A 25152-nucleotide genomic window follows, 5' to 3' on the forward strand; every position below is an offset into this window, starting at 1 on the left:
TAGTCTGAAGTTTATCTTAGCTTGCTTCACATAATTTTTCTTTTCTGCTTTCAAGATGTATTTTTGTTTGAGAAAATATTTTTAAAGCTTCCCATACCGTTTAGTTTAGTTAACATGAAATAGTATGTAAGTTCAATTTATTGATCATTTGGAATCTTTCCAATTTTTTAATGTACTGAAAGAGAATCTAGCTTCAGTAAATAAGATTTGTAAAGATAATTTTAATATGTTTTGCTATAGCTGGCCATTTTCCTTTAGAATTTGGGGTTTTTCTTCCCATTTTGTATAATCTTTCTTGTGCTCATCAGTATTTTGATTTTGTCTCTTCTTTCGGGAGGTCACTTTTGGGCAGGTGTTTGTATCTAATCTATTCTCAGAGTCAGTATTAGAGGTAATGAATTTGGGTGTATTGTCTCTGACAGTGTACCATGAAATACAGTTACCAGAAGAAATGAACGGAGATGTAGTCAGTGAGATACTTGTGTGCAGTGGATTGGTTACAAAGCATTATTACTGTGGAACCCTTGAAAAGAGCTGTTTTATTCATGCCTATGTTTGCAACATCATTTATGTTTCAGTGTGTCATTTTTAGCCTTTCAGATAATTGCTGCTTTTCATTGTATTGGCCTTCTAGAAACTGTATTATGAAACAGATCACTCTGATTTGTGTGATTTTATATGATAATTACTATAATTAATAAATGTGCTCTTACCAAGAATCCGTAACTACAATATTTAGATGAACTTGTCATTGATACAAAAATGTAAAAGCTCTCTCTAAAAATAAAAAAAATTATTCTTTATGTTCTATAAAATGAGTTATAATATAAACTTCCACATTTGTGAATGTAAATATCAAGTTGTGTTCATGGTGTCATTCACTTGATGTATCTGTAACTGGCAGGCTAGCTATTATAAACAGTAAAATAGAAACCTGTTAATTATATTGCGTTAGAATTTAGAATGGGCTTTCTTAGATATAATGAAATTCAGTGGAAAACAGATCAAATTGAACAGTTACTTTTGGGTTTCTTTTTTTCAGTGATCGAAGCTTTTTAAGTGATTGTGTTTCCATTACAAAGATCTCTACTGTCGATATGGTCCTTTTCAGGTGTTGTTGAATCAAATTGGTTTGACTACTTTGAACAGTTACTTTCTTTTTTTTTTAAAGATTTTATTGTTATTGGAAAGCCGGATATACACAGAGGAGGAGAGACAGAGAGGAAGATCTTCCATCCGATGTTTTACTCCCCAAGTGAGCTGCAACGGCCGGTACGCGCCGATCTGATGCCGGGACCAGAACCTCTTCTGGGTCTCCCACGCAGGTGTAGTGTCCCAAAGCTTTGGGCCATCCTCGACTGCTTTCCCAGGCCACAAGCAGGGAGCTGGATGGGAAGTGGAGCTGCCGGGATTAGAACCGGCGCCCATATGGGATCCCGGGGCTTTCAAGGCGAGGACCCTAGCCGCTAGGCCACGCCGCCGGGCCCGAACAGTTACTTTTTAAATATAAATATTTGGGAGTGGTATCATGTCAGTCACATTTAGTTACTAATATTTGATGTTTTTCTTGTTCTCATGTCAAGCCCTTTCCCCACTGGCACCAGTGATAAGGCCAGTTTTATTATGAAAGAGGACACTCAAGGAAAAAGAGATCACACAAGAGCTAGGTGCACTCCCTGCTTTAGTTGGGAGTAGAATTCTCAGATTTTGGGTTTGAGCATTCATTTTGTTTTCTAGATTTCTTTTCCCTACTACCTCCACTGTTGCTGTCTCTTTGTAGCAACTGTTTAGGTGTTGAAATGTCATTTTAATTTTTTTCTTCTTATATTCAGCTGATGTTAGCTCACACTGAAAGTGGATTTGGGAACCCAACCCAGGTCTCCCATGTGCATGATGGAGACCCAGCTCTGTGATGGGAGATCACCCTTGGATCTCTACCTGCCTAGCCCATATGGGAGGCCATAGGCATATGGCACACTGTGCCCTTGGCTAACAGAGCCCAACATGGCCTGTTCACAGGAGCCATGGGCCCCACCCCAAGTCTGTTCCCTACTCTGCTAGGACTTCTTTTGTAAACAACTCTAGGAAGTCAAACGTTACATTCATCCTGCTTTAAGGAGCCTGTCCTGAGATACAATTTCCTGTGCTGCTTATGCTTCCTGAGCTTTAACTTCATTGGAGGGTCTAGAAGAGATAGACGATCTGTCAGCCAATCACAATGTTATACTGTTGGGACCGCCCTTCTGCTGGCCCTCTTCTCCTATATAAGCTTGTGACTTCTCTCAAATAAACGCACATTCTTCATCACCAGTTTGTCTCCAGTGTTTCTGCTGCAGAAGAGCATTGTCTGCTCATCCTTTGGTGGTCTCGGGACCTGAGACTGTGAGCCACCTCTGCTAGTCTCCCAGGCTGCACAGCAGCAGTGAGCAGTGATCAGGAACTGAGACATGATTTGGAAAATAGACCTTGTAAGGACTGTGGATTCCTTAACCTGTATCCCAGTTATTAGGTGGCATGCCTGCTCTGGAAAATGCTGTATGTGTAGGCTTACCAATTCTTCCTCATGGGTGTGAGAAATGCAATAAAAATATTATAGACTTTTATATGCTGGGCAGAACTGATTGATGTGTTTTATCAATTTGCTTCATTGTTCTCTTACTTTGAGCAGTCTTTCCATTTTGCAATTTCAAGTTGATAAATGCCATTTTTCTGATGAATGTGCCTGATTATGACCTTCAGTGTGTGATGGGAGTTGCATTTTTATGGGGAGTTTAATTCGTGCGATTGCTTTTGCTATTGCTTCTTACAAGACCTCTCTTTTCATTTTCTCTCATGTCTTATTCATCTGAGTGGCAAGTGTAGTTTTCTGGGAATGTGAATTAGAGCAGGAGCTAGTGATCAGAGCCGATGATTTTTAAAGGGAGTTAGTTCTTTTTTAACATCTTCAAAATGCATTGTTTTACAGGAATTGCATAGTTTTTTGCTTTTTGAATTCTTTATGCCTCATTGGCTTGTATTTCCTTCTCCCTGTTCTTCAGCCACTTGCTGCACAGAAACAAGCTGGCAGAGTAGTCCAGCCTGTTTGCAAGGCAGACTTTGTCTGGAATTCACAAACTGGAAGGATAAATAGTTTCCTGCATTGGTATACAACTTTCTGTAAATGATGGTAAGGATAACCCGCTGTGTTTAGACCATGCAAATGATCCAGTTTGTGTTGAACACCTGTTTGCGATCTGGGAGAATGGAATTTTGGTACATACTAGACAGACAGTATCTAAACGACCAGTCTCCAATTAAAACCTTGAGCATCAAGTCTCTAATGAGCTTTTCTGATAGACAATATTTTATACAGGGGCAACTGCGTAAATTCCCTAGGAGAAATCTTTTGATGCTTGCTCCAGTCTCCAATGGGTGTAATTACTTGCTTTTCCTTTAAAATTGCTATAGGCTTATTTTTTCAAATTTAATTTTAAGAAATTTATTAATGTATTTGAATTTCAAGGTCATAGCAAACATATGATTACTACAATATAGTTTACATTAATTATATTAATGTGATATTAATGTAGAGAATATAGTCCATAGATATAATTCTAAGATTTTATTTCTTTTTTCTTTTCTCCCCTTCATTTAGTAATTTTTGAGATAACATTCGTAGATAAAGGGTTCAAGAAATAAAAAGTAGAATGTTGCACTTCAGCTGGAATGTAGGCGAATCATTAAGCAATAAAAATGAAGATTTCAGTCTCAGACATATAAATTTTAAAATAGTCACAATCATGTGAACTATGGTAGTATATCATTTTGAGTCATTAGTTCAACAACGATAAAGAACCAATTTAACAAAAGTATGTAGAAATTCTGATGCACAGAGGCATTTCTTTTTAAAGTTTTTTTTTTTCTTTTAAAATTTTTGGTCCCACCTATAAGGGAGCATGTGTAGTGGGTTTTTTGTTTGTTTTTTAGTGTCAGGTTACTTTGAATCAATATAATGTCTTCCAGTTGCATCCATTTTTCTGCATATAGTAGATTTTCATTCTGGTTTTTTAATAACTGAGTAATATTCCGTGTGTATGTTTGTTTATCCTTTCTTCTGATGATGGACACCTTTGGTGAGACCATATTTTTGGCTGTTGCAAACAGTGCTAATTTAAACATGGTGGTGCAGGTATGTGTTCTGATGTGTTTGTGATTTGGGTTTCCTGATGGTTTGGTGATGTTGAGAGTTTTTCATATATTTGTTGGTTCCTTGTGTTTCTTGTTTTAAGAACTGTCTGTTGAGGTCCTTTGCCTTTTTTCTTAACTTGACTGATTGCTTTTTTTTTTTTTTTAGATTTATTCATTTTATTACAGCCAGATATACACAGAGGAGGAGAGACAGAGAGGAAGATCTTCCATCCGATGTTTCACTCCCCAAGTGCGCCGCAATGGGCCGATGCGCGCTGATCCGATGCCGGGAACCTGGAACCTCTTCCGGGTCTCCCACACGGGTGCCGTGTCCCAATGCATTGGGCCGTCCTCGACTGCTTTCCCAGGCCACAAGCAGGGAGCTGGATGGGAAGTGGAGCTGCCGAGATTAGAACTGGCGCTCATATGGGATCCTGGTGTGTTCAAGGCGAGGACTTTAGCCGCTAGGCCATGCTGCCGGGCCCTCGACTGATTGCTTTTTGTGGTTCAGTTTTTGTGTTGCTGATTATTAATCCTGTGACTCATACGTAGCTTGCAAATATATATATATGTGTATATATATATACACATATATATATATTTTCTATTGATTGTGGAGTTTGCTGTACAGAAACTCTCAAGTTTGATATAATCCCTTGGTCTAGCTTTGCTCTTGTTGGCACTGCTGGGGGGGTCTTACCCAACATATCATTCCCTATACCCAAGTCCTGAAGTATTTTCCACGCATTGTTCCCAATCACTGTATATATTCAGGTCTTAACTTTTGGTCTTTGATCCATCTTGAGTTGATTTTTGTGTGCAGTAAGTCATGGGGAGTTGATTTCATTCTTCTATGTATTAATACCTAGTTTTGCCAAGACTAGTTGTGGCCTCTCTGCTGTGTTCCATTGGTGTGTGTCAGCTTTTGTGTTAGCAGCATGTGATTGCTTTATTTACTATAATTTTTTAGTAAGCTTTGAATTCAGGAATAATGATGCCTGCAGCTTAATTTTTTTAGAGAATCACTGGTTATTTTGGGTCTTTTGTGATTCCTCATCAAATTTAGGACTTTTTTTTTCCTATAGAAGTTGTATTGAATCTATAGGTTGCTTCAGGTGGTGTAAACATTTATTGATATTAATTCTTCTCGTGCATGAGCAAAGAATCTGTTTTTCGTGGTCTTGATACTTTTGTTCATCAGTGTTTTATAATTTTCACTGTAGAGACCTTTCACTTAGTTAAATGTATCTTTTTTCTTTATTTGAAAGGCAGAGCTAGAGACAGTGAGTTGTGCACACAGTATTTTTTTAAAAACAGCCTTTACATTTGTTTTTTAAAGATTTATTTATTTTTGTTGCAAAATCAGACATACAGAGAGGAAGAGAGAGGAAAATCTTCCGTCCTGTGATTCACTCCCCAAGTGATTGCTATCCAGTGCTGCGACAATCCAAAGCCAGGAGCCAGGAACTTGTTCCAGGTCTCCCATGTGGGTGCAGGGTTCCAAGACCTTGTGCCATCCTCGACTGCTTTTCCAGGCCACAAGCAGGGAGCTGGATGGGAAGTGGAGCTGCCAGGCCCACATAATATTTTTCATGTGCTTGTTTCCCTTCTGTAATGGCCGCGATAGTCATGACTAGAACAGGCTAAAACCAGGAGCTGGAGAGCTGCTTCCAAGTTTCTGGTATGAGTGCTGGGACTCAACCACCTGGGCAGTATCTTGATGGTTTCCCAGACTATTGCCAGGGCGTTGGATCAGGAGTAAAGTCACCAGGACATGAACCGGCACCAATATGGGATGCTAACTTTGCAGGCAGGGAAGCATGAACATTGTCCGTTTGTGCATCTGTTGTGCATCTATTTTCTTTTGAAAAAAATGCCTGTTCATTTCCTTCACCCATTTCTTCACAGGGTTTGTTTGTTTTGTTGTCACTGAGTTTCTGAAACTCTTTGTAGATTTTGGATATGAGTCCCTTTATCAGCTGTGTTGTGTGCAAAGATTTTCTGCCATTCTGTTGGTCGCTTCTTCACTTTGTTGATTGTCTCCTTGACTGTATAGAAGCTGTGTAGTCTGATGTGGTCCCATTTGTTTATCTGGCTTTGACTATCTGTGCTTTTGGTGACTTTTTTTTTTTTTTTTTTTACAAAGTCTTTCTCAATTCCTGTGTCTTGATCTTGGAAAGTTGTTCTTATGTTTTCCTATAATAGTTTGATGGTTTCTGGGTGTAGATTTGGTCTTCGATCCATTGATAGCTGGTTTTTGTATAAGGTGACAGGTGGGGACTCTTAGTTTCTTACCTCTGAAGGCTGCTATCCAACTGTCTATTTGTTGAATAGACCAAACTTTTCCCTTGGCTTATTTTCAGTTCTGGTGTTGAAGATTAATTGGCTATACATGGGTGGGCTCCCCAATCCAGATGCCCTTCAAAAGAGAGGTAGATAAAGAAACTGTAATACGTCTACTCCTTGGAATACTGTTCAGCATTAAACAAATGAAATCCTACCATTTGCAAGCAAATGGTAACAACCTTTATGTTCAGTGAAACAGGTCAATCCCAAAAGGACAAATATCATATGGTCTGTCTGATATAAGGCAACCTTTATGCACAATACAAGATCAATAGCCCTTTAAATACTGTTTTTTTGCTACATCTCAGGCCATTTGCTAGTTTTGCTTTTACATCATTGATTCATAAATAATGTATATTTTTTAATTTCCTCACTGACTAATAGGTCACATAGTAGCATCATTTGCTTCAGGAAGGCCTTTGATTTTCATTTCTTCTGTGACACTGGTCATGCAGTAGCATTTATTTAACTTCATGTTGTAAATTTTCTACTTTTCTCTCTGTTGCTGAGTTTGTTTTATGGCTTTTGATTTAAGGGGGTGTATAGTAGCTGTAATAGAGACTATCACATACAGATGTGAGGATACAATGCTATCACATACACATACAATGCGGTGTGGTTCTCTATTTCCAAATCAAAGATGGACTCCCAGGGAAACTTTGAATGTATTGACAATAGGATGCTGGACTCTGCCATTGTCCATGCCTACAATATCAGGATATACTTAAATAGCAGAATGATGGACTTGTGACTGACTGTGTAGGATTATAGTATTGTAATGACATGGCAGAAATCGGTGGTGCCGGGGTGAGGGCCTGGGGTGGCTGGAAGGGAAACCCCAGAGCCTATGGAACTGTATCATATAATAATAATAATAAAAAACCTCCCAATATCATGCCATCTCAAACAGCTGCATTTTAGCTTACTTCTTTCTGATTTTGATGTCTGTTTTTCCTCTACCCCCCAACTGGGTTTGCTAATTCTTTTAGTGTTGTATTGAATAAGAGTAGTGAAAATGAATATCCTATTCTTGATCCAGATCTGAGTGAAAATGCTTAAACTTTTTCTTGTTCATGGTATTAGCAGTTGGGTTGTCATATATAACTTTATAGTTTTGAGAGACGTTTTTTTCTGTATACATAATTTTTGGAGGTTTTTTTTATCATGAATAGATACTGAGTTTTATCACGTTTTTGCTATTCGTTGAGATGACCATTCTTCCTCCTGTTGATGTGATTTATGTTTATTGATTTTGAGTTGTTGAGCCAGCTTTATATCTCTGAGTTAAACTTCACTTCATCATGAAGTTTGCTCCATTTAATGAGGTTTGAATTTTTTTCCCTTGTACTTCCATGAGAATTTTTGCTTCTTTAGCAAAAGATTCAAAGTTATAACAAGGATTAGGTCGTAAGTTTTTTTGGTAGTTTGATTCAGTTTTGTTACGAGAGAGTGATGCTGGCATCATAAGGAATTTGACTCAGTTCCATCCGTTTCAATAATTTTTAAATGCTTTCAAAAGATTTGGCGATGGTTCCTCTTAGAATAGTCTGTGGAATTTGATAATAAAGTGATTATATTCTGGAGTTTTTAAATGGAAGACTTTTAATTGCTGCTCCAGTCTTTTTTCTTTAAGATTTGTTTTTATTGGATAGTCAGATATACAGAGAGGATAGACAGAGATCTTCCGTACGTTGGTTTACTTCCCAAGTGGCTGTAACGGCTGGAGCTGAGCTGATCCAAAGCCAGGAGCCAGGAGCTTCTTCCAGGTCTCTCACGTGGGTGCAGGGTCCCAAATCTCTGGGCCATCCTTAACTGCTTTTCCAGGCCACAAGTGGGGAGCTGGATGGAAAACAGGGCTGCTAGGATTAGAACTGGCGCCCATGTGGAATCCTGGCATGTTCAAGGGCAGGAGTTTAGCTGCTAGGCTACTGCACTGGGCTCTATTTCTTCAGTCTTCTTGCTGGTTTAGGGTCTGTTTAGATTTCCTATTTTTAAAAATTGCATCTTTTTTTTTTTTTTAAAGATTTATTCATTTTATTACAGCCAGATATACACAGAGGAGGAGAGACAGAGAGGAAGATCTTCCATCCGATGATTCACTCCCGAAGTGAGCTGCAAGGGGCCGATGCGCGCCGATCCGAAGCCGGGAACCTGGAACCTCTTCCGGGTCTCCCACGCGGGTGCAGTGTCCCAATGCATTGGGCTGTCCTCGACTGCTTTCCCAGGCCACAAGCAGGGAGCTGGATGGGAAGTGAGCTGCCGGGATTAGAACCGGCGCCCATATGGGATCCCGGGGCTTTCAAGGTGAGGACTTTAGCCGTTAGGCCACGCTGCCGGGCCCAATTGCATCTTATCAATTTTAATTTGTAATCAATTTGTAATTAAATTATTTATCGATTACTACTTATCAGTTTATTTGAGTTTTTCTTGTTTGTCAGCATATAGTTTCTCATAATACTTTCTTAAGATCCCTTATTTTTCAGGCGTATTGGTTGTAATCTTCTTTTTCATTTCTTTGTTTATATGATATCTCTTTTTTGTTAATCTTGCTATCTTCTGATAGCAGCAGAGCAGACATCAGCTGCATGATTCTGTGTAACCTAGTCGGGTGAGTCTAGTGCTCTGCAGGTGTGGCGGGGGCAGGCCGGGGAGTGCAGGAGAGGAAGGAGGCCAAGTAGGTGTTCAGTCCTCAGCGGCTCCCCAGTGTATGGTTACTCTCTCAGTTACAGCTGCAGGTGCTGGGATGTGCAGCAGCCTCTCCCTGCTCCGTCTTGGGGAGATGGTGACTCCCGCCTGCAGTTGTAAGTGCCGTGCAGCTGACCTCGATGGCATTGGTCCTCTTGATCACTGTCCCCCTGGGATCTCTTTTCTGTTCTGTGGTTTCTGTCCTGAAATTTTCTGTCCCAGCCAGTCCCCTGAAAACAGGAACCTTTCTTTGTTTTTCAAGTATTTTCTGACGCTGAGGTCTGTGCAGCTTCTCATTCTTCAGGCTTCCTGGATCCCCAGCTTGACTAATTCTGAATGCTTCTTCTCATTGCAGTTTTTACTTTCTAGCTTCTCTCTTTAATAAACTGTGCTGTAAAAATAGGTATAAAATTTGAAGTCTGGTGACTACTTTTAGCTGTCAACAAATCTGAGAGCCTGAACACAACTCCCATCAACATTTTTTCTCTATTCGAAAAGAGAAAGATAAAAGAAAGGGAATTTAGATTTGAAAAGTTTGATGCTTGATTTGGGCTTTTATAAACCTTTTGGTAATATGTGGGAAGGGACTTTCCTGAACCATGCTGATATAGTAAGAAATAACAATGGGCTTAACTGGTATGAGCTTTAACGATCCTACTTTTTAGCAGCTGGGATTCTTTCACATAGTGTAAATATAAAATGCTCTTGTGGTAGGGTACAAGATGTCTCCCGAAAATATATGTTGATAGTAATAGAACTAAAAACATTAATAAATATGGAATAAAGAAGAAAAATGCTTTTTTGCTTAGCATTTTTTTAGTGCATGAGGAAGATACCATTTACAACTTATTCCTACAGTAAAACTTATTTACTATAAATACCCTGAGAGGCCTTATCCCTGGATAGTGAAGATTGTACAGTTGCATTCTCTATCTGGCGCTCGCTCTCTCTCTCTCTCTCTCGCCCTCTCTCTCTGCTTGTGTACCTGTGTGTGTGACACATTATTATGAAGGTTCAATGTGTAATTTTTTGCTGAGAATCGCTATAGTTGGATGATTCTGCCTAGTTATTTGAGAAGGTGGATTGAAGAATGTACTGGAACAATGGTTGAATAAGATCCATAGCAGAGAAATATAGGAAAGAATTCTTGACACATTTCGCTTGAGGCATAATGCTGACTGATAGTAGCAAAATAATGACTACGTGTTTTCCATTCTCAGGGCAATTAGAGAACTGTGCTCATCAGTTCAGATTGAAAGCTGCTTTTCCATCAGTAGTGAAGCCACAGTTATTTCCAATAAGACCCACACCCTTGTCTGTTGATTTACACTCATACAGCCAACCAATGACATGATATTTTCAAATACATTCACAGGGAGCTGTGTGCAGTTTTTAAATGTGGAAGCAAAGGTGTATATATGCTGAAGCTTTGGGCTTGTGAATATTAATCACTTCTCACTGTAATTACTGAATAATTTATAATGAACTTGTTTCTCTGGGTTCATAGAGTTTGCTATAGAAATTTAAACAACTTTATACATTTTTGGGTCCATGATGTTGGAACCTTGTAACTGTTGATCCAAGCTTTAAAAATCCATCTTGTCCTTATTTGTTCCTTTCCCACAAAATAATTTCAGATCTTCTTATGGTGTAAATATCTAATTTCACCTCCCACTTCTGTCTTCTTTCATTAGAGAAAGGCTTCACTGACTTTAGTAGCACCATCTTTTGTTAGGAGTTTGACATTAATTAAATTCACATTTTTGATATGCTATAGGGAACCTATGGAATATTGAAATATACAAAGTCATTATGTAATTCAACTCTGAAGCTTAGCGTCAGTTTGGTGATTGGTACTCACATCTCTGTCCCGTTGTTTACTCACCTACTAAGGATATTATATAGATGGGGTTATACTTAACACTGAAATCTTTTAAAGTTATACATTCAAGGATAAATAGGAGAAGAAACCCAGAGAGCAAATTCTGAAGGAACAGGAAATAGCAGAGAATTAGTGAAAAATGGTATCATGAAGGTGAAGAGAGAGGAGATATAAGAATGAACAAGACAGAATGGAACATTTCACATGCTACACCAAAGTAGGCGAGGAAAATTTTTAAAAATCTTTTGTATTTGGATATAGGTGATTTTTGGGGACCTTGTTGAGAACTTTTTACACTATATAATAGAAGTCTGAGGCCATTTATAGTAATCTAAGTGAATGAGAAGTAAAATTCTAAAACATGAAATATAGGCTACTCTTCAGTGATTTGGGCTTAAAAGTAGTATAGGGTGTTTGCACTGGGAATTGGAGTGCCTTTGGAGGCTGAGAACTCTGAGGTCACCCACCCCTGTTGGGATCTACCACATGGGATGGAAGAAGCCCAAATCCTTCCTCACAGGATCCAAGGTCATCAGAACAATATCCAGGAGCTCTGAGCGGTCTGTAGACACAGAGGAACAGTAAACTTCCTTCAGGACTAGGGAGAGGAGCTTTCTCTGGTCCTTACTTAGTTCCAACTTTGGATCCCCCATCCTCTCTTGCAATGACCATCAGGGTCGCTCTGGAGCCCCCAAAATAAACAAACAAACAAAATTAGAATAGATAGACAAAGAACAACAAGGAAAGCTTAGAACCAGACAGGAAACAGCGTGGATTCACATATACCTTACTAGGTAGGACTCAGAGATTAGATACTCCTCACTGGGGAATGGAAGGTTTCTCTGCACACCCCTCCTAAAACAGTTCTACAGCTCAACTGTTGACATATGCCTTGCTAGAGTTATAAGCCAGTTTAGACTATCCTAAAATCTGCCAAGTTCCGTAGAATTATGCTTCAACACTATAGACTGCTAAATACTAAAATGAGGATAGACATGAGACAGCTGAATAGTACCCTATAGCCATTTTAAGGTGTATAGCAGCCGGTTCTGTGTATGAATTAAAATTGAAATGTCAATGAAGTAGTCACAGGATGTGGTTAAGAACTTGCATCTTGTAACATAACAATTCTACATTGTTGTAAATTGTTGTTGATGTTACGTTGGGGCTTTTAATTGATCAGGATGATATTTTGCCAGCTCTACCTTCAGACCAGAGATGATCTCCCCAAGAAACCGTTGAATGTAACTGGACAATAAGATGCTGGACTCTTTGCTGGTATATACTTGCAATGAAAGAATCTCAACTGAATTTGATCTGTAATACTGCAACAAGGTGGAGGAATCCACCATGGGGGGAGGGTATGGGGAGGGGTTGGCGGAATCCCAGAGCCTATGAGACAGTGTCACATAATGCAATGTAATTAATAAAAAAAAAAAGACAATTTACAGATGAATTAAGTTTTGTTTTGGTACAGTTTTATTTTCTAATCAATACTGTTACTTTTTTTTAAGTTGAAAAGTAGAGCAGAATGATTTAGTTGGGAAGGAGAGATTCAAGACTTGGGAGAGGGAACTTCATTGCTGTAGATAGTAAGCTGTTAGTAGCTGTAGATGGAGACAGTTAAGTCAGGCTCATTTGTCAGAGTAGGAGGACCCTCCTTTTTCTCAGAGGGTGGGGGTAAAAGGAGAAGACACCACTGATAAATTTCAGGATGGGACAAGTAAGACGTTTTGGGGAATCCTACACTGCCTCCATTTGCTCCTGCAGGAGGAATGGTCATAAGTGAGGGACAGAAGAGTCATTTTGTTAATAATGACCATTGTACGAGCTGGCTAGAGGCATAGGAACCTGTCAGTGTAAATTCTATCAGCTGATACTCCTGTGTGACTCTTGCAGGGAAACTAAGACTAATGCTTGTAGAAATTAGGGAATTTTTTAATCCCACCAGAGTTGGGAGTTGATGTAGAGGAGGCAGACAGAGATGGAGGCAATGAGGAATCGGTCTAGCAGAAGGAAGGAAGTGTAAAGATAGTTAGATGAATACTTAAAAGCCAGAAGTACAGGAAAGAAGAGGAGAGGAACTGTTTGCATCAAGAATGGCATTCTGATGCAAAATATTTAGACGAACAATGGAAGTGGGTGACAAAAGTGATATGGAATTAGGGTATTTTGGGAATCTGAAAATTTAGCCAAGGGTTGAAAAACGAGCTCTGGGATTAGACTTCGAATCTCTTCATTTATTCGGTATGTGATCTTGGCCAGATTCTTAACTGCGGCAATGTTGATTACTTATCACTGAAGTGGGGGTTGGTAAGAATAATAATAATGCTTTACTTTTGTGGTGGGATTGAATGAAATGAGCTCTATTAAGTGTTTGTTCAATCTCTGCCACAGTCTCCGTGTTCCGTAATTTTCCCTAGTAGTCATGGCTGTTTTATTATTACTGCCAGCTCCTTCTTTTTGTTTAGATCTTAGCTCATACATGACCTCCCCTAGAGCGACCCTTTCTACTCAGCACAGTGAAGAGCGTGAGGCCCGTCCAGGTGACTCTGTTGTTTCAGTCTGTCTACTCTTGAATTTGGCTGCTGGTGTGAATATTCCCAACCCCGTCTCCAATGAGATTGTTAGTGTGTTTGGTATTGAAGCCACGTCTCATTAATCGTTCTATAGACCATGTGCCAACACACAGCAAGTGTAGCCACTCTGAGTATTTGTTGTAAAAACAAAATATTGATTGCTGAGTCTCTCTCTCTCGGTACAGAATCGTTTAATCAGGGCTTGTTGATAAGGTTGCTTTTGGCATATTGGTAAAACTTTCAGAATCAAGACAAAAGGTAAACCACAATCATTAGGGTTTTCTGATCTCACTTTTGAGTTTTCCACATAAACAAGTTTGTAGTTCTCAATTTATTATTTTGTTTGGGTGAAAGAAGGAGTGACTAATCTTTTCCAGGCTGTGTTGAATTTAACAAGTTGAAGAAGTGCCAACTTACTACTTAGAAAATGAAATTTGTTTTTGAGGCATCATTTTAATTGTTACTTTTCCTTTATGTCAAACATGACTTTAATTGTGGGAGATGATACATGAAGTTTTATTTGAGTCACAGATTATTCTGCTGTTGGGGCCAGAAGAACTTGGTAAATGTTATTAGGCTTTTCATGTGTCAGTGTTGTGGTACAAAGTGAATGATAGATGCTGCTTATCCAGTTCACATCTTCATCTTCATTTATTTTTTACTCGAAAAGCATGGAGACAGAAAGACAAAAATGAGAGACAAAGATTTTCCATCCCCTGGTTCGCTACCCAAATGCCTGCACCAGCTGAGGCTGGGGCGAGTCGAATCAGGATTCCCCATCTCAGTCTGGTTTCCCATGTAGATGGCAGGAACCCTCTAGTACTGGGGCCATTACCTGCTGCCTGCAGCATAAATATTAATAGGGGCCTTGGATCTAGAGGAACAGGAATTTAAACTCAGGCACCCTGATATGGTTTGTGAAATCCCAAGTAGTGTTTGAATTGCTGTCTCAAATGCCTGGCCCTGTGTTAGCTTCTTGAGATCTTTTAATTTGTAGCATCACCTTAAACCTTTTTTTAAAAGAAAGAATTATTTGAAAGGCGAAAAGAGAGAGAGGTAGAAGTAGAGAGAAAGAAATGGGGGAGGGGGAGAGAGCGAGCTAGCGAGTGAGCTACTGATCATTTCTACATGCCTGTAACAGTTTAGGCTGTGCCACTTAGAAACCAGTAACTCAGTCACTTGGGTGCCAGGAACCCAAGTGTTTAGGTGGTCACCTTTTGTTAGGAGGGTATTCATTAGGATGAAGTTGGATTCGGTCAACTTTGATATGGAAGGTAGATGTCCCAAGTGCTACCTTCAAGCTGTGCCAGACATGCGGTGCTGACATGCGCATGACCTTGCTCTGTTGCTTGTGTGACGTCCTTGTATTTGGAAAGGAAGGCTCAGTCAAGAGCGACAGTTTCTGAATTTTTCATTTCTTTGCAACATTCGTAAGTTGCTCAGTGTTGATAATAATATCCTCTTATTTTTGGACTAAAAATAGACATTTCCTGGTTCTCAGTTAAAATATGTATGAATCACTGATGATTCTGTGTAATTTTCAAGCATATTAGTGACCATTGTCGTTTTAGGGAAGCAAAATTTTAAGGTTCTTTTCTTGATTATACAAATAGTCCCACAAATTTTTATTTTCTTGAAAAATCTGTTCATTATTGATTCATGATAGTCTGAGATAAATGATTCATGAATAACATGGTTGTTGTATCTGGAAATAATCCATCTAGAAGTATTTTGTCAGGGGCCATTTTATAAACTTTCAGTAATGATGCTTTTTTTGTTGTTACTGAATCTTCCTTTATTGTAATAAAATGTCATGTACTGCCAGGAGGTAGAAAGTTGCATATGATTGCTGCTGGTGGTTGCTGATGATCTGACAAGTTTAAGAACACTGCTATTTCGTCAGTTGCACAAGACAATAAGTTCTAATTAAAACAAGTGTACTTTGTTTTTCTCAGCAATGCCTTCCTTTTTAGTGATAACTAGTTGAAAATAAATGTTTTCTTCCCTCACTGAATAACAGCCTAAAAGAGGTAATACTGCTGTAAAACATCATTCCCAAATAATGTGATTATAAAATACTCAGAAAAGGAGTCATGTTTTCTGAGTTGCTTGCTAATGAAATTTGGTACGGTTGATTTCCATTTCTGTGACATGTGAGATTGTTGTTTGATGAAATGTTACACATTGGCGTTGACAAGAAACTTTTTCCTAATGTTTCATACGCTTTTATTCCTAGAATTTAACTCACGAGTTGGAGAGCAGGGAAGAACAACAGTTGCACATGCTGAATCAGCTCAAGGAGATCCAAAATCACTTTGAGACGTGCGAGGCTGAGCGCAAGCGAGCTGACCTCCAGATCGCGGAGCTGACGCAGCACGCCGAGGATGCCACCAAGCAGGCCGAACAGTACCTGGCTGAGCTGCGGCGGTCGGAGGCCCTGAGGGAGGAGGCTGAAAGACGCAGAGAAGACCTGAAGCTGAAAGCCCAGGAATCCATCAGGCAGTGGAAACTGAAGCATAAGAAACTAGAGCGAGCATTGGAGAAACAGTCTGAAACTCTTGATGACTTGACAGAAAAGAACAATCAGGTATAGATGTCAGATTCCTGGGGAGCAGGTTCTGCTGTCTCTAACGTTCGATTCCTCCATTGCTTGAACAAACACTTGGGTGTCGGGCTCTACAGTCTCTCAATTGTCTTTGAAGTGTCTTTCTGTCTTGGTTATATCAAGTAAAAAATAATTTATTTTTTCAAGGCTCTTTCAATGGTTTGTCATTCTATGGCTTTTCCCGAATTATCCGTTTAAATGAGTCCTACTCTCTCCTTCCTCAGCTCTGCGTCCCCATAAATCGACCTAATCGTTAATATCCTAATATTCAAACGGAAGAAAATCACTGTGTCACCATCTACCAGAATATCACATTGTTTTCCCCCGTACATCTTATTTGTTTTTTAAAATCCTTATTTTTAAAATCTTACTTGATTATACATATTTCAGAGTAGGTATTAGTAAGATAGAAGCACTTAAAAAATGCAATAGTTACTACTGGTCTATTTTTCCTGCAACAAATATAATAGGCTTAGTTAAATGAGTGACATTAACTAGCTCTCTCCGTAGTGTCACAAGATCATAAGCCTCCTTAAATCTGTTTTTATGCCCTTTCGGCAGCAACAGAAAGCCTTTCACTGATCCTTGTATGCATGTCACATGAACTTTTCTCTTGTATAGTCAGTTATTTTGGATGGATTTTATGCTTCTGTATAGTTCTTAGCTGTATCTGTGGGTTGAATTAAGCCCGGGTGGTCTATGAGATAGTAAGCGGAAGAGTCATGATTGATCTTCACTGATGTTTCATCTTGGTTTATCATTTGAGCTTTGTCATTTGTCACTTGTGAAGAACTCGAACATTACAGAAGACTATAATCATTTTGATAAGTTGATTTTCTTGCAAAAGAAAAGAAAATGTAATGCAGTTACATTTTTAAAATCAATTGTCATCACTTTAGGAGTGACAGATACTTGTACATGAGCTGTCATGGTAAAGATGCTTTGCCTTTTACAAGGAATTTCTCAGAAAACGGAAGAGGTGCTCACTGTGCTCACTGTGGGTAGGCTTTCCTTTTCTTTTTTTAAATAAAAATGAACCTTGTTTATCAGGAATATAGACAAGTGTTATAAACAGTAATCGAGTAGGAAGATGACACTGCCTACATAGGGAAAGTTTTAAAATAATTATGGATCTCTAAAATGCAGTAGTATAACTTTCTTATCAATTAGTTTGATATGGGTGTTGAAGTTTGACAAACTGTGGAAATATTGATACATACAGGTATTTTTGTTTTGATTTTTTTTGTGTTTTGATTGTTTTAATCTGTTTTTGAATTTTAGCCCCCCAAATATAAGGGCATACTGTATTTTCCTATGTCTGGTTTATTTCATTCAACATTATGTCTTCCAGTTGCATTCATTTTGCTGCATATGATAGAATTTTATTTTTTTTCTAGTTGAATAGTATTTCATTATGTGTATGTACATTCTTGGTACCCATTCATCTGATGATAAACAAATTTGGTTGATTTCATGGTTTGGATATTGTCAGCACTGCTGATGGTGGTGCAGATAGATAGCTGTTTGACACAACGTATTCCTGTCTTGGTATAGTCACAGAATACCACAGTGGTGGGATTGCTGGATCATATGGCAAGTCTTTCTGCCTTTTTTTTTTTTTTTTTAGATTTATTCATTTTATTACAGCCAGATATACACAGAGGAGGAGAGACAGAGAGGAAGATCTTCCGTCCGATGATTCACTCCCCAAGTGAGCCGCAACGGGCCGATGCGCGCCGATCTGATGCCGGGAACCTGGAACCTCTTCCTGGTCTCCCACGCGGGTGCAGTGTCCCAAAGCATTGGGCCGTCCTCAACTGCTTTCCCAGGCCACAAGCAGGGAGCTGGATGGGAAGTGGAGCTGCCGGGATTAGAACCGGCGCCCATATGGGATCCCGGGGCTTTCAAGGCGAGGACTTTAGCCGCTAGACCACGCCGCCGGGCCCTCTTTCTGCCTTTTTAAGAAATCCCGACGCTGTTTTCTAGTGTGATTGCGGTAATTTACATTTCCACGTCCTCGAATTTGTTAATATTTCATTGTGGTTTGGATTTGCATTTCCCTGGTGACTTTTTTCTTTAAAGCTTCTTTAAAAGGTGAGGCGATCACAGATACATGATGGGCATGTTCAGAGTGGGCTCGGTCAGAGGGGAAAGGCAGGAGATAGAGAAATGTTTTTGCCATTTCTTTCCATGTCCATGAGAAGGAAGAGATAGCCCCTCCTCGTGGACAGTTTCTGGGGTAGGGGAGTGGTTTCATGATGTGGTGGCAGGTACCTGGTGAGGAAAGTATATCCCGAGGGTAGGGTAGTTTTATTGATTGGAAGGATTTCCAACTCTTAATCTAAGGGTGCTGAAGAGTGAATCACATCTTCCATAGTTACTTCCGGCTGCTTAGGAGTAGAGGGCTGGTCTATCCTGTGTTCAGAACCCTCTGTGTCATCTAATGGCTCCCTCTCCTTAGCTGGAGAACTCTAATCAGTGCCACTGGCTAGGTGTCCCACATCTTCATCATTACTCTGAAATGCCGTAGGCTTCTTTGCACAGGGGTGTAGTGTGTGGAGCGAGGAGTCCAATGCGTGCACACACCTACTGGTTCTGAGATCAGAGATCCTGATGTGTCTGAGGCCGGCATGCTGCTTGTCGATGCCAAAAGCCACTGGTGGGCCTCCTTGCCCAGAGGGTGCTGTTGTGTGGCCCATGGAGCCCCTGTGGACCAACTCCTTAGGGTCCCTGCTTGACTCACTGTGAGTCTTGGCTGTCATGTGTGCTGCCAGGTGCCTGGCCTGGGGAGGCCCTGTAGATTTCTGTCAGGCCCGACTGCCCTCAGCGCTGGTACTCGCATATGCCCTTGGAATGGCTTATGGGGGGAGCTGTTGAGACCCTTCTTTCTGGCACATCTGAAGCTCCAGCTCCCATGTGTGCTGTCGGCAGCCCTGGCTTTTGAGTATTCCTGTGAGTGTAGCAGCCTGGCCCAGGGTGGCCTGGGGTTGCATCTCTGTCCACATTGAAAGCTTGCCCAAGGACCCTGGCAAGCAGGTGGCAGCTGTCTGCTCCCCACTGCCCCTTCCATGGAGGTTTAATATTAAAGAATAGGAATGTATTCACAGTTGTTATGAACCAGGCCCGCAATGCCAGTCAGCTATTGGCTTTTCCCCCCAGTTGTGTAACACTTGCCTAGGTACCAGGCAATCTAGACAGTTTCCTCCAGCTGCGGTGACTGGTGGTGTGATGTTGAGCACTTTTTTTTTTTCTTTTCCATGTATTTGTCGGCCAGGTGGTATGCTTTCCATTTTAATCCATTTGATAAACACTGAGTGGCTGATTGCCCTGAGGAAAAATATACATCGGACTTGACTGTGAACTGATTGGATAACTGGAAATTGCTGTACTTTTTTTTTTTTTTTTTTTTTTTTTGCTTGAGTCAGCTTGGTCTGGCAACTGGTTCATTGAGGCTGCCTTTAAGGGAGTTAGTTGCAAAGCAGGGTGGTTTGAGGATACTGATTGATTGAGAATGTTCTAGGGACTTTCCTTAATTAGAGGAAATATGGAAGGATCTGTGTCATCAGACAGTATCCTAATCCACGGTGTGCTGAGAGTTTTCTAGATTAAATTTTCAGAATATTAAACTTGTTAAACAATCATTTATCAGAATACTTTTGATGTAATTACTTTTATCTCTTCGCATTGCTAATGATAAGTAAAGAAGTAGTTTTAAAGTGATTGCTACAGTTAGGATAGTATCACATTATCACAGCAGGCGTTGTAATTTCTCCTTTTAAACGCCTTTAAAATTAATGCAGCACATCACAGAGCAGTGGTTAATCAAGGAAGAAGGGATAGCAAGTGTTTCACTGCAAATTCAAGTGTCCAGTAAATCTGTGGATATACATGATAAATAATGTTGCAAAAAGAGTATTTAAAAATAAAATCTTGAACATTACCTCTAAGGAATATTGAGTATTTAATAAAAACACAAATGCTCCGTAAGCCAATAGTATTGTAGTTAACATTTTTAAAAGGACTAATTACTTGCAGAAGTGACTTTGGGGTTTATTTGGAAGTATATCTTAAAATAAATCTTGGCTTAGTTATGATACCTGCTGCCTGTATTGGAGCACCTGAGTGTGAAACATGGCTGTTCCTGTCTCCAGCGTCCTCCTGTTGAGGTTACTGAGCTCTCCTTACCCATGTGGGAGATGTTTGTGGGCCCGTGTGAACTAGCTAATGCGGGTATGTGCCCTGTCTCTATTTCTCTCACTTTAAAATAAACAATTACATAATTTTAAAAAGTAAAAATGTATGTCCTTTGTATTTGCAAAATGTTTTTGTACATCCATTTTTCTTTTTCTACTATAATCTGGTATCTTCTTTAATATTACGTTAAATATTGTTTAATTTAATATATTGTCCTAAAAGACATATTAAGAGGCCAAAGCTTTCATTCCCTTCCAAATTGCTGATTTGTGCCTTTCTGTTGAGGTACATATGTTTGTGATATGTTGGTAAACTATCAGATATGTTATACAAAATTAATTAGTTACTGAATGGTATGTAATATTAGATAATTATCATATTACAGATGAAATAATTATATTACATAGTTCATATTATGTTTCAAATAATTTTATAGCAGTAGGAAAAAACAGAAAATCATATTCTATACTTGCTGAAATGATAATAGCATGGATATTTACATAGAGAATCATGATGTACATTACCGATGTGTAGAAGAACACGTTTTTGGAAAGTTGAAAAGCTGCCACTGATAAAGGAAAGCATTTAAAGGTGTTCTCTGATCGTTCTGCATGCTTTCTGATTGTTTCCAGTGCTCTCATGTTTTGTTTTTTTATAGTATTGGTAATGGCAGTGTTTCCTGGTCAGTCAGTCAGTCAGTCTGTCTGTCTGTCTTTCTTTCTTTCTTTCTTTCTTCTTCTTTTTTTTTTTAATCTTCTGAATTGTTGGAGTAATTGGCTTGCCTAAGTGTTAGTTTTTTGCTTGGTAACATTTGACTTTAAGACTGTTAAATTGCCACCTTTTCATTCTGTGTATTTCCCTCCCACTGAGAAAACAGCTACATGTATTATGTGCTTGTAAACTGGAAATTTCAATGGCTTAGAGTGAGAAGGCCCGGTGCTGAAGTGCTTTACCTGTGGAATGCGTATGTAATGCTAGTATATTGCAATTCAGAAAAGCTACTGGACTGACCTGTTAGGAGCATCCATCTAGAAATAGAATTTTTTTTTAAAAGGTTCACCACCATCTACGTTTCAGTTAGATTTAAGAGAATCTTTACATAGTTTGGGTCAGGCCTTTAAGCATTTGTCTGTTGTTCCCAGAAACATCAAGGGTTAAGGCATTATCATCCTTAGGATTTTGCATAGCTTTATTCGTGCTCTTTTTCTATTATTATCCCTTTTGTTTCCTTTTCCTTGGAAGCTGAGCTTGCCAGTTTAGAAGTTTAGAACTTTTTTTTTCTGTTCTTCTTTCTTACTGATGGTCACCCCTCACCCTTCCAAAATCCTTATGGATTTTGACATTGTGTAATTCCTGCTGTTGTGTTTAGTGACTTTAGATTTCAAGGCAGCAATCCATTGAGCTTTGTGTCCTTGCAGTTCATACTAATTTTCTGTTTATGATGACCTTCAAATGACTGCTTCGGCCCATTTCCGTGGTTGATACTTGAATTCATGTGTTGTACTATGCTCAAACTCTCAGGTCTAATACCTGTTCTGTTCTTCCAAGGACGTTTTATTTATTTCCTTTTTTTTTTTTTTTTTAACCATTAACAATTGGTTAATGGATTTTGATCTTCCTACGTTCCTTTGGTTGCCCAGCCATTTCCTGGATTCAGTTTTTCCTATCAGATTGTACTTTATTAAAAACTACGTTGATAGTGCTGCTGCTGCGAGTTGCAGGCTAATCCTCCACCTGTGGCACCAGCAGCTCAGATGGGTATTGGTTTCGCTTCCTCACCTGCCTTGGGGAAGCAGTGGAGGATGGCTCAAGTCCTTGGGCACTGCCCCCATGTGGGACACCTACCTGGAACAGCCTCCTGCATCCTTGCTTTTGCTTCCCTTAGCTCTGGCTGTCTCAGCCATTTGGGGAGTGGACTGGCAGGTGGGAGCTCTCCCTCTCGTTGTCTTTCGCTTCCCCTCTCTAACTCTGATTTTCAAGTCTGAGTGTTACAGCCGGAGTGACTGAGGCACTCTTGTTACTACCATTCTGAGAATAAAGGTAAGAGGTAGGTAGGTATTGCTTGGAAAATTGTGGAGGTGGAGATGGAGGTTTAATATATTGTCTGGATCTGCTCTGCCTGAAGTGGCAAGACATTTCCTTGTCATTTAAGTCAGTCTAAAGTTTTGTCTGTCAGCGGAAGAAATGCAGGTTATAAAATTAAATTGTGGGAGGACTGGTGCCACTGACAGCCAAGTCAGTTTCCTCTATAGACACTGGTTCATGTTCTGGCTGGTTCTCTATAGACACTGGTTCATGTTCTGGCTGCTCCCTGACAGATCCAGCTCCCTGCTAATAGCTTGGAAAGTGGTGGAAGATGACCCAAGTGTTTAGATCCTTACAGCTTTGTTGGAGACCCGGATGAATCACTTGGCTCCTGGATTTGACCTGGTTCAATCCTGTTGCAGCAACCTCCAGTGACCCAGAGCCTGGAGAAATTGATCTCTCTCTCTCTAGCTGTGACCATCAAATCAATAAATAAATGTTGAAAATAGATATTCTAGGAGTTAGGAACTCTGACTTTAAAAATTCCTTCAATTGTAGGATTAACTGAATTTGGGTGCAGCAGTGGGATGAGGGATGAGTATGATCTTACCCTTGTGAAGGGAAAGTCGAAAATCCTTGCTAAGCAGTTGGAAGCCTTTGGTTATAGTATTTATCTGCGCCTGGTTTCTACGACAGCACACCTAGGAGAAGCTAACTTTATTTACCTTATGGAGTTTCATTGGCGCAGCACCTGCTGTAGTATCCCCGTATCTGTTGGGAGAATGTCCAGGTAGCACAAAGCATCGCATGGCATGAGTGAGCATCCATATCCTTGTCTGTCCTTGGAAATCCACCATGATTCCCTGATAGGTGCGGTATACTAATAAGCCAGGCTCCTCCAGCCACTTCTCAAAGACCCCACCTCTAAACACTGCAACTAAGTTTGCATTCTGTAAGTACCATTAGCATTAGGCTAGCAGGATCAAGCTTGTTAACACATGCTTCTTTCAAAGACACTGCAACTAATATTCAAATCATAGCATGGAGGATTGGGTACTGTGAATTCAATGATCAGTAATGTGTCTGTAGGTTGTTGTAATATGTTGTGTTCATATTTCAGCTGTCTGGTTTGCCTAAAAACAGAGAGAGGGTTTTGTTTTTTGGGTGGGACGCCTGAAGCCTGCGCTATTGAATCTGGCTTTCAAACTGAGTCTGATGATTTAGAACTTTTTCGTTTAAAAGGGGCTGGAGGAGGGTACGATTATGTTGCTCTAATGTTAGAAAATTCTTTCACTCAGGGCTTTATTAAGCTTTCCTGACCAGACAAAAGGAATCTGAATCCATTATTTTGAATTATCTCATGACAAGCTATTCAGCTGCGAACCCCTGGCATTGTCCAGGATATTGAGGTTTTAATATTTTCAGGCCCCAAGACAACATCTAGAAAAAGCTTGCACTCTGGCTCCTAGCCATACAATTAAAGAGTAACAGATTAATGGAGGTTATTTAGCTCTTATGGTCTATATCGCCAGACAGATTTCAAACTTGACCAACGTAGTCTGTGACTATCTTCAGACTCCTGTTTTTTAATGAAGCCAAGAGATGCTTGAAATCCTGGGATGGGTAAAGTTGCAGCGCTTGACTTTCGAAGGACTGCACTTGAACCACCCTACTGTCTGTTTCTTATTACGTGAGAAAAGTAAATATCCTTGTTACTGAAACCAATTTTGGGAAGACATAATATTTTGTATTCAGACATATTCTGATTTTAAATTGGGGCTGTGTAGGAGTGTCCTAACTCATAGCCGGGCGGTGTATTATCTGTTCTAAATGTTCTTTGTTTAAGCCACCCCCCTTCACCTTACTGAGGCTCCTCCCACATGCTCTTTTTCTACTTAAAAATTTTTTTTTCTTTTTTACTTTTTATTATCATTTTATGATATAGTTCCATAGGCCCTGGGATTTCTTTTACCTCCTCCTCAAGACTTCTCCCCCTGTACTGCATTCCCCTGAAGCATTACTATAGTACAGTTCTTCATAACCAGTCATATGTCCATCATTGCAGGCATGGACAATGGCAGAGAGTCCAGCCATCCTATTGTCAAGATATACTTAACAGTTTTTCTGGGAGTCCTTCTTTGATCTGGAAGTAGAGATGCATACTACATTGTATGCTCACATCTGGATATGATAGTTTCCATTACAGTTACTATACATCCCCTTCGGTGAAAAGCCACAATACAAAATCAACAACAGGAGAAAAAATAGAAATTTGAAACACGATGAAGGTCCCAGCATGGTGGCCTAGCAGCTAAAGTCCTCGCCTTGAATGCACCAGGATCCCTTATGGGCACCGGTTCTAAACCTGACGGCTCCACTTCCCCTCCAACTCCCTGCTTGTGGCCTGGGAAAGCAGTTGAGGACGGCCTAAAGTGTTGGGACCATGCACCTCCATGGGAGACCTGGAAGAGCCCCTGGCTCCTGGCTTTGTAACGGCACAGCACCGGCCGTTGTGCTCACTTGGGGAGTGAATCATTGGATGGAAGATCTTCCTCTCTGTCTCTCCTCCTCTCTGTGTATCTGACTTTGTAATAAAAATAAATAAATCTTTAAAAAAATCACCATGAATTTAAATATCATGCTTCTGGATATGACGGTCTCCATTACAC

General features: G+C 39.8%; 1 protein-coding gene across 4 annotated transcripts in view; it reads left to right on the forward strand.

Annotated features, from left to right (window-relative positions):
• CEP128 (centrosomal protein 128) overlaps positions 1 to 25152 on the forward strand; it is a 275915-nt gene that overhangs the window by 74191 nt on the left and 176572 nt on the right. For all 4 annotated transcript variants that reach the window (XR_009244256.1, XR_009244257.1, XR_009244258.1 and 1 more), the window contains one exon: positions 15896 to 16246. Coding sequence is in view for 1 of the 4 variants with exons in the window: in XM_058655263.1 (XP_058511246.1) it covers positions 15896 to 16246 (351 nt within the window). In the remaining 3 variants the exon portion in view is untranslated. The remainder of the gene's footprint in view (positions 1 to 15895; positions 16247 to 25152) is intronic.

Source organism: Ochotona princeps, chromosome 26, assembly GCF_030435755.1.
Source record: "Ochotona princeps isolate mOchPri1 chromosome 26, mOchPri1.hap1, whole genome shotgun sequence".
Lineage (NCBI taxonomy): Eukaryota > Metazoa > Chordata > Mammalia > Lagomorpha > Ochotonidae > Ochotona > Ochotona princeps.